This window comes from Lutjanus erythropterus, chromosome 18, assembly GCF_056507025.1.
Source record: "Lutjanus erythropterus isolate fLutEry1 chromosome 18, fLutEry1.hap2, whole genome shotgun sequence".
Taxonomy (NCBI): Eukaryota; Metazoa; Chordata; class Actinopteri; order Lutjaniformes; family Lutjanidae; genus Lutjanus; species Lutjanus erythropterus.
The window spans coordinates 34429305-34440140 of NC_139334.1; the positions used below are offsets into that span (position 1 = coordinate 34429305).

Consider the following 10836-nt stretch of genomic DNA (forward strand, 5'->3'; position numbering starts at 1 on the left):
GGTAATGTCAAAGCTTATTGGCCAGAACAGAACCTGCAAGCAACTCCACGTGAGTGTTAATCCCATCTGTGCAGCAGCCCTGCTGCCCATGTAACACACACACACTGCCTCCTCCTAATTGGGGCCTGGGGAGCAGTGGTATGTTGTAATCCCCATCACCCCACGCCTCCACGTTTACCCCCCCCCCCCCCCCCCACCTCTCCACAACAATGCCCTACAGATTTTAGTTAGTCCAAGAATTTTGTACTCTCTACATCTCTTTTGTTCAGATTTTATATTTTATCTGTTTTCCTTCCAATACTGTTTACTTCAATTAAGTGTTTTTTTTTGTTTTGTTTTGTTTTGTTTTGTTTTTTTTTGCCTTTTTCTAGCACCTCAGAAAATGGGGATTGACTCAAGAGTCAATATTTCAGATGATTTTGCACCTTATGGGGGGAAAAGTGCCTTTACTCAACTGGAGCACAACATAGTGGCTGGATACCTTATTACTGCAGGTAAGTAACAGCAGCCCATCAACATGAATCAATTTGTGAGTATTGTGTTGTTTCAGTGTGATTTATCCACTTGTTACTCTTCTGTACGACCTTGTATAGTCAAGTAATGTAACTCCTAGGAGTTGATGGTATTCAGTCATTGTGTAAACACACATCTCACAATAATGTTTCAAAGCATCAGTAGTGAGCTGGAAGGAAATGTGTGAATCTGAAGTACTATGTATTGTGTAATAAAATCATAACATTTATCATAAAGAATAATATCAATGAATACGGCAGTCATTTTATGTGATTTTATCAAAATCCGCTGCCGAATTTCCTCATCAAGAACTACCAGTGCTTATTCTGTCGGCTGTCTCTCTCAATCATGAAGCCACACCAACCAGTTTTGCCCCAAATTACATACATACTGCATATGTAGTAGCTTTAACTATCATGTTTTGGAGGAAATATAACTGCTGCTGGGTCTGTTTTCACTGGCCAAGTGTTGGGAACAGAAAGGGAGGCAGTGAAGTGGGTGTAACAAATGCAATCACGTCCTGTGCCCTGCCTGTGGTTTTTGGATTAGGCCATCAAAACAAGTGGTTAAGGTTTGGGAAATATGCTGGCTGAGGTTGAATTCAGGATGAAGTAACTACCGTCCTATTTTGTGTTTCAAGTCATAGACCAACTTTTGATATTTAACCAAAACCACCATATTTCCCAACCCTACAAAATCTTTAATTAGACCCATTAGCAATCGGGTTTACATTAGCCAGCATATGTATCACTGTTGTCCTGAAGGAGAATATCAACAGCCAAAATGTCTGCTGGGAAATGTGCCAAATAAATCATATTAATATATCTAATAAAAATAGCATATTTAAAGATTTTAGTGTGGATAGTGAATTACTTATTATTATTTTCTATTTATTTTCTTGAAGTTGTCTGCATGCTCCAAGAGGTGAATTAAATTTTGACTTCCAGGAGTGACATGACACTCTGAGTGGCAACCGAGTGGCACCGCCCACTGTACTGGAAAGAGAATTAGGGGATTTAATTCTGTGACAATAAATTTGCATTTAACCTTTTGTTTTGTCGCATTGTACCCCCTCCTCTATGTGTCCAGGTGAGGAAAGGACACAGAAATGAACTTATATAGCTATTTAAAACATATGTCCAATAGTTGTTCTCTAAGACCAGAATTCTAGAATATTAAGTGCTGTGCAATTCATTTTCTTTATCCAGTGAATGTTATGTTATTACTTTAACATAATAAATAGTCAGACTTCAGATAAACATCTAAATTCATCTGTTCTACAAAGCAGTTTAGTTCCTGATTAAAGAGGACTATGGCACAATGAATTCTGGTTAAATGAAGAGCTTTTTCAAAATAAGATAAGTGGCTGACTGAATGACAGCATCCAAACACTCAGTTCCATTTGCCCAAGCAGAAAATGTGTGTCTTTTGGACAAGGACATACAAAGTCATTTTACTTGGAAATTTTAGCGAAGTGTAACAATACAAACAAAAATCTGATATGGAAAAATATTGGAGCGACAGTTAAAGACATAGAGAAAGTAAAGTTCAAAAGAGGAAATCCAAAACCCACAGGAAAAACGACACAACAGAAATGGTGCTGAAGATAATAATGTTAGCAAACCACAAATAATAAGCTATGTTTTCCTCTTTTATGTTGCTGGGAGCTGCTGATCAGATGGTGGCACTGATTGGTGGTAACATGAGTCTTAAGCCTCTGTTAGCCTTGTTGTAAGGTTTGTTTGTCTTACAGTTAGTCAGTCTTTGTTTTTGTAAAATGGTCGAACTTGGCAATAGACTCATCTTTGAGCAAAATTAAGACAAATCCAACGCTACAGACTGGTCTAAAATATCTTTGTGAAACCGATTCTTGTCACATGTCAGTGTCCCAAGTCATTTCATTTGTGATCATTTTTTGTGATCATTTTTGCTTTTTACTTTTTGCTTTTCATTTCACGACATTTTGTACATACAGACTTATACCTTACGTTGTGTAAATTAACGTACAAATGTCATAGAGAATAGAAATATTAGGTAACCTTGCATAAAGAGCGACAAAGTCCACATAAGGAGGACATTTCCAGGAGGTTGTTGTTCATGTCCTGTGTAAAACCAAAAGTCAACACTGACTTGTTAGTGAGCTTCAAGTTATGCATTTAGATTAAGCAAGTAACTTATGCAACTAACGTATTTATTTCAAAACCCCAAACCACAATCTTTTCCTAAACCTGGTAGTTTTGTTGCCTAAACCTAACCAAACTGTAACTATTTCACAGTGTTAACTCAGATAAAGGTCACCTCACTATTGTTACTACGTCCACAACTCATGGAGTTGAATGACATGTGAAAAGCTTAAAATGCGTAGACACGACACGAAAAATGCTATTTATATGTCATCCTATGGGATCGCATTGATTTTTTTTATATCACGTGACACATCTGTCTCTGACCCCAGAACAATAGAGGCCAATGGATTTGTTTCCCTTGTGCTCACAGCACTGGAAAAACATTTTTTAATAATTTAATTGCATTGAAACTCATTTATAACAGTGAAAAACTCCCTATAGTAATGCAGATGCTGACTCTTGAGGGATTTGTTATTGATGATGATGCATTTCTGTGAGCTGTTTAAAATGTGTTACAGTGAAAACAGACACAGAGGAAAAAAGGAAACGTGACTGAATGAAATAATAAGGTGGACAAACTTTCCAAGGCTGTTAATGGTGAAAAAAAAATAGCCCATTGTTAGTCTTTGAAAAGCTGTTCTGATAGTATTATGTAACTTATCCAGGTCTTGGCACCTTGTTCTGTGTCTGATGTTAAGTGAGATTGGCTCATTCAAAACTGTGTTTAAAAATAACCAACATCTTTAAAGGCTGGTTTCCTAATTTAGCATTTCACTCTTGATAATTTGGTTTCACTTTGATTTCTTCCTCTGAGTGAGGATGAGTCTAAAAGCTACAGGACAATAGTTCCGAGACCTCATCTGTCATCAGTCACTCTGGAAGCAAATGAACACTAAAGAGACTTTTACTTAAAATAAATACTGGATCGTGTGCTGCAGGTTTGACTTTTACCTCCCACATTGTGACACTTCTTTTCTTTTTTCAGGTGTCGTTAGTTTAGCCAGCAACATTGTGGTGCTGCTCATGTTTGTGAAGTTTAGGGAGCTCCGGACCGCCACCAACTTCATTATAATCAACCTGGCTTTCACTGACATCGGAGTGGCAGGGATTGGCTATCCCATGTCAGCCGCCTCAGACATCCACGGCAGCTGGAAGTTTGGCTACACTGGTTGTCAGGTGGGTGGAATGTCAGCGCCTACATTATTTCACAGACTGAGCAACTTACATCTTGTTTTTGTTGTATGTCTTAATTAGTTACTGTAGGTACCTTTGAAAAATCATAAGGATGCTCAAGTTTCTATTGTCAGAACAGTCTTCAAGGACCCATCCTGTATCATCACTTGCATTAGGCAATGCCTGCCCAAAAGTCAACACGAACTTATTTAAAGTTCCAAGTTACTTATGTTGTTACGTTACATTGCATACATGATTTCTATCACTTCAAGTGACATATCCAACATACTTATTTTAACCCAAAACATAATCTTTTACAAACCTGAACCTACTAAACCAAGATTAGGTAGATTTAGTGTGTTAATTCCTTGAGTATGCACATTAAACATGTGGTTAACATGCATACTTCCACTTGTACTCTCCACCAGTATGTATATATACTATATATGTTGTTCTGGGAGTCATTGGCATTCTCTTTAAGAAGACATACTTTATTTGTCCTTGGGGTAAATTACATATTTTGTTATTTTACAGTCACAAAATTCACACAAATGCTCAAACAGGACCTATAGACATGCATTAATGAAGAGATGCCAGAGTGAGGGGGCTGCACACATACATACATATAATCAGGTACTACGAGCAGTTACGGGTTTGGTACCTTGCTCAAGGGCACCTCAGCAATGCCCAGGAGGTGAACTGCCACCTGTCCAGCTACCAGTCCATGCTTTACACTGATTGGTCAATGTTGGACTTGATTCTTCTGATCCATTTCAAATTAAAAAAAAATAAAAACCAGTTGGCCTAACGCTTCATATCACAGGGTGAGAACCTTGTACTTGTTAGGGCTCGACCAGTGGCCAAACTTTGTAATTATGACTCATGTGACCCACAGACCACACGAAATGTTTCACTATCAGACCTAAGTCCATTCAGTCCAATTACATTTGGAAAGTCTAGAAGAGCTGCACAATTAAATAATTTTATTCAAGTTATTGGAGGTGTAAACAAGAAGCTAACCAGCTTGGCTAGCAGGAAGTCTCTGGTCTGCATGACAGCATGCACAGTGTGCCTTTGGGAAGTGAGGTGTTTTTTTTGGTTTCTGAACGGGGTCCACCTTTGATGCCATATCCAGTTCTCTTTTATACATCCATGGGCTTGTCACTGAACCACAGTGTCATGTAAACTCATTTGCTTACCAAAATGTGTGCAAATATATGGCAAGTATTCATAAGACCCAGTCAGAAGGTGCACTGACCTTGTGGTCAACATGTCAACATGTTTTCTAAAGCCTTTAAAAATGTCACTAACAAACGTGAGTCATTCTGTTCTGGCCATGAGACTAAACCTGTGAGCAGGCTGACGCACGTTCACTGCAGCAGGCCGCGTGTTTTATCCGTACAGCAGATTATGATTTTTTTTTCTCACTTCTTGTTATTGCACAGTGATATTATCTCTGAGCCATGTGATACTAATCTCCAGCAGTGGGAAACCTAGTGCCAAAGGTTGCTGTGAAGGTTTCCTACTGTGTACACTGGCTACAACTCTGAGTGATTTGTGAAAAATATTAACACACTCTCCTCTTTTTGTTTTAGAGCACCATGGGTGTCTTTTTAAGGAAAAGTTCACATCTACTCACATCTGTTCTGTCAAACTATAGCTCTCAAGTGGTTCAAACAGTACTGATCAGTGATCAGCTTTTCTCAAAACAGCAAGGACCATACAGGTTTCTTTTTAAGCCATTATATCCACATTACATTATTAATTATCAAAAATCTGATTATGTTAATATTTTTGTGATAGCACCAACAGGCATCCTTACAACATTGTCACAATATCAGTATTGAGGTATTTGGTCAAAAATATTGTGTTTGGTATTGCTATTGTGATTTTGTCCATATCACCCTAGTATTAACCAATAAACCTCAGGGCTACAAGGCCTATTATAATTAAAGTAAAAAGATCATTATCACAAACTTCAGCTTAAAAAAATGTTTACATTTCTGTGTTTTTGTCTGTAGATCTATGCAGCTCTCAACATCTTCTTCGGCATGGCCAGTATCGGCCTGCTCACCGTAGTGGCCATCGATCGCTACCTCACCATCTGCAGACCAGACATAGGTATCTATTTACTCTATCCATGCAAAAGGTCTAATTTCCATGGGGGGACAGAGGAAGACATGCCCCCCTCACTTTTCAAAATCCTATTTTTTTTTTCACTTTATCTGAATATTGTCCTCTTTATTGTCCAGCCACCACACTGCAGACAGAAGAGATGATAAAAATATTAATACATGCTATATGTATTTATTATTTTGTTCACCCGATTTAGAGCCTTTATGAAGGATTAATTGTAGTACTGTTGTATTAGACTGCATTAATTAAAGTTCAGTGTATCAAATAAACTGGCAACTTAACAAGTTATTCATGGCCTCCAGGACTATTGGTGACCTTTCCTCTAGTGCCACCATCCTACAGAAAAAATAATTTTCTTGTACACATCAAATGTCACAAAAGTCACTGAACACCTCCATGTTCCCAATGAGATGAACCTTTCTGATCGTGAAGGACCTCATCATCATTCCTTTAGCATCAGACAGAGGTCAGACCAAGTCCATACAGGCACGTCCTGAGTCCTCTCTTCTCCAAATGTAATGCCTTGGAGCTTCATCTTACTGTCCTTTGTGCAACTTCATATGTTGAACAGAGCTGGATGTTACACCTGCTTTATTCAAACAGTTGGAAACTAACTAATAATCAACCTGTATCTCCACACTGGATCAACAGTTTACTGACTCTCCTAACCTTCACCATGAATGTACATGTCATTTCTCTCTGCAGGGCAGAAAATGACGGTTCGGTCATACAACCTTCTGATTCTGGCAGCGTGGCTGAATGCTGTGTTCTGGTCCTCCATGCCTATAGTGGGCTGGGCTGGTTACGCCCCTGACCCCACAGGAGCCACATGCACCATTAACTGGAGACAGAACGATGCGTGAGTTATCCATAGACTGCAGATGTTATAACACACTGGAAATTAACTATAACTTCTGGTTTTAGGAGCTAAATAATTGACTAATGACTGTGCTTTTGCTCCACAGCTCCTTCATCTCTTACACCATGGCGGTGATTGCTGTGAACTTTGTGGTGCCTCTGTCCGTCATGTTTTACTGCTACTACAACGTGTCGGTCACTGTGAAAAGATACAAAGCCAGCAACTGCCTGGACAGCATCAACGTCGACTGGTCAGATCAGATGGACGTCACCAAGGTAAAAACTGAGCCACACTGAGTCACTTTCATGCTCAGTCCTGTTAGTGTGCCAGGTGCTGTGGCGGCTCTGGTGCAGGCTGTCATTTTAGTGGTGAAGCAAAGTTGTTGGCTATGAGTCAAGGAATCAGTCAGTGGTTTCCTGCATGTATTACTTTAAGATGTGATATCTGTGGAACCAGGACCAGCAACTGGTCTGCATGCATGTTATCTCTAGATGAACTAAATCAGCCACAGTGCATGACTGTGATGCTAAGTGGTAGTCGAAATGGGTGCTAATCAAAGTTACACAGCAGTGCTGAGCCAATGAATTCCTGCAGTTTGCATTATCTAGCAGGTGAATTTAGCATTACATTCAGCAGCAACAGACACTCCTAAGCAACCCAAAACACAGACCAGCAATGATGGTCACACTGTCTTAAAAGTGTAAACAAAGCTCAGTGCTAACACAGCTCCTGCATGCAACCACACTGCAAATAATCTGAACCATCCCTTTAATGTGGGTCTACTTAACCAGGAAAACCAAAACAGAGGAATGGTTGAGTTGTTGTGTTTGCTATATACAGTATTGTGCAGTATTTTTGTTTGAATCATATGAAAGCTGTGTTTCTCTGTCTTTGTGTCCGGCAGATGTCCATAGTGATGATTGTCATGTTCCTGGTGGCCTGGTCCCCATACTCCATGGTGTGTCTCTGGGCATCGTTTGGAGACCCCAAGACTATCCCTGCTCCCATGGCTATCATCGCTCCACTCTTTGCCAAGTCCTCCACCTTTTACAACCCCTGCATTTATGTTGTTGCAAACAAAAAGTGAGTGTTTTCCCTTCATCATGACTGGATGGTAGTTAATGTGAGTGCACACAGACCTGTATTTGATATCACTGTATTTGAATGCCCTATCCACTCATTACTTTGTTACTGTACTTAAGTACAGTTTTCAAGTACCTATACTTTATTTGAGTATCTACTTTTTGGACAACTTTTTACATTTACTCCCAACATTTGAACACAAATATCTGTACTTTCTACTCCTTACATTTCCAGGCTTGTTACTTTAATTTTAATGGGGGGAATTAATACATTTTTTCAGACAACATTAAGACTGATTTCAGCCTAAATGGATGAGACAGTAACACATAGAAAAGATGATTCCTTGGTATTCATCAGAGCATATCACGCACACCAAATGTAACTAGACGAAAACCACATGAAAGACACAAGAAGACAAAAAAAGATGTAAAAGAAGTAACAAGACAAAATCAATGTAAAAGACAATGAAACAAATATGATGAAACAAAATGAAAATGACGCAACAAGACAAAAACAAGGGAAAAGACCTAACAAGACAAAAAAGAAGTAACAAAACTAATAAGATGGAAATAACATATCAAGACGAAACAAGCCAACAACATACAGAGATGTAACAAGACAAAAAAATAAACATAACAGACCTAACAAGACAAAAAAGACATAAAAGATGTGTCAAGACAAATAAGACGCAACACAACAAAAATTACATAATGACATGAATTAAGACAAAAACTATATAAAATTTGTAACAAGACAAAAAAAAAGACATAAAAGACATAATACAAAAAAAAACAGAAAAGATGTGACGAGACAAATAAGACATAACAAAACAAAAAACACAACACAACAACGTAAAAGACGTGACCAGACACAAAAGACCTAACAAGAAAAAAAAATACATAACAAGAAACACAAGAAATAAGATGACGTAGCAAGAAAAAAAAACAAAGGTAGTTCAGTTAACTTTGCAGAGACAGTCAGTAGAAATGTCCTTCAGAGGACTACTTTTTAATTTTATGATTTAAGTACATTTCAGAGCCTGTACTTTTTCACTTGAGTACAAAGTTGAATCAGTACTTCGACTTTTACCAGTCTTTTTTTTTTATCAGTACTTCTACTTGAGTGCAGAATGTACAAACTTTTGCCACCCCTGCTACTCACAGCAAAAAACAGTCCAGCATTAAAACAATAAATTAACACATAAATGATGTTTTCCTGCAGGTTCAGAAGAGCCATCATCGGGATGATCCGATGTCAAACCAGGCAGCGGATCACCATCAACACGCAGGTTCCCATGACAACCTCCCAACAACCTCTGACCCAGTGAGATGACGCTGCGTCAGTACCACATTGTATTGATATACTCCGGCATTAAAACCATGTATGGAAGATTGTTAGACTGAAATATCATGAATCACTGCTGGTGTTTTTCTTTCTGTTGTAGCTGTTGAATAACCTAATGCACCGTGGTGTTTACTGTGTAAACTCCACTTGCTGTGCCATTGTAGTCTTTGTCTGTGTTCCAGTCACTTCAATAATAAACTGAGAATGGTTATCTTTGTTTGTGTGGACTACATTCAACTTCAACTGCTGGACAGAAGCATATTCTGGACTTGGAAAAAGGCCAAAACATGGACAGGAAAAGCCATCACTTGTTCTCACGTGTCCTGTGCTGACACAGAAATGTCGGCTCTTCCATCAGATACTAATTTAGTGACACTGATTGAGCTTGCTTCACAATCACAAGAAAGTTTACTGGACAGGTAAAACTTGATTCTGTCTCTGTGTCACCATATTTAGTCTCAGGGAATCTTTAAAGGACCAGTGTGGAGGATTTAGTGGCATCTAGTGGTGAGTTTTCAGATTACACCTCACCTCACACTCCCCTTCCAGGCTCACAGGAGACCCTCAAACTTAGTTTTTGACTCTTGTTGATGCGTGTAACTGCACCTGTTCTAGAAAACAGAACGTTTTATTCTTTTTATTGCACAGTATGGTTTTATGGAATTTTGTGAAACAATATTAAAGACCTTTAGAATCGGGACATCACCATATTTTTAGGGAGTTCTGAGTTTCACATTGCTTTTGAAAAATACATTTAAAAAAAATCAAACTCCTGGCTATTAAAACTTGTAACAGACCAGCTATCTAGTGATTTAATTTTTGATTAAATAGATTTTTTTTTCGAGGCTGAAGACTTGAATTTTGACAACTGTCAGAGACACAAAAAGCTGTTGTATTATTAGGTAACATGAGGGAAATGTTCAAATGTTTTCCTTTGTTACTGTTGTTGCAATAAATACAAGATTATGTGAATAATGCTACAATCACACATTTTTATGTTTCTATTTTAAAAAACATGTAATGTTGCCCACTTACAATATAACAAAACAAAATATAATGTAATTTATAACACACAAAACACACACATTAGGTGTACCATTAGTGTTTTTGTTAATGTAAACTCATTTAAAATCATTGTGAACATTTTTTATTGAATATAACAGAAAAAAACATCTCTATGACTGTGTCAGTTGATGTGACATACGGGGGCGTGTCCAGACTTTTCGGGGGGCCCGAGTGGAGCACTGAAAATGTGACATTTTTCTCATTTCGCAGCAGAGTCATAGTGAGCAGCCATTTATATTTTTTAAAGTGTCTCAGAGTTCTCTTAATGTTAATCAAAATACAAATTTTTAAATCAGAATTCTTATTTAGCTTTGATTTAGAAGGACTACAGAGTTGACATGTTATCGTTGAGACACATCTGATAGAAATATTATTTAATGAATTTAGGAAAAGTATAAGTTAGCTTGTGCCTGGTACAGTGTTCCAGGGGTCTTTAGGGTATAGCTAACCATTCTTGTGCCTGATTAAATCATAGGCCAACATTTTCTAGAAAAATTCACCAGCCGTGCTCATGAGGATTCAAACACCTGAGTCATT

General features: G+C 38.1%; 1 protein-coding gene across 1 annotated transcript; it reads left to right on the forward strand.

Annotated features, from left to right (window-relative positions):
• Window positions 1–341: 341 nt before the first annotated feature.
• rrh (retinal pigment epithelium-derived rhodopsin homolog) lies at window positions 342–9443 on the forward strand. The gene is made up of 7 exons (XM_084742477.1): window positions 342–494; window positions 3625–3815; window positions 5834–5933; window positions 6654–6807; window positions 6914–7082; window positions 7712–7890; window positions 9112–9443. Exons 1-7 carry the CDS (start codon window positions 383–385, stop codon window positions 9215–9217), a joined length of 1011 nt encoding a protein of 336 aa, XP_084598603.1. The 5' UTR covers window positions 342–382; the 3' UTR covers window positions 9218–9443.
• The last annotated feature ends 1393 nt before the right edge of the window (window positions 9444–10836 follow it).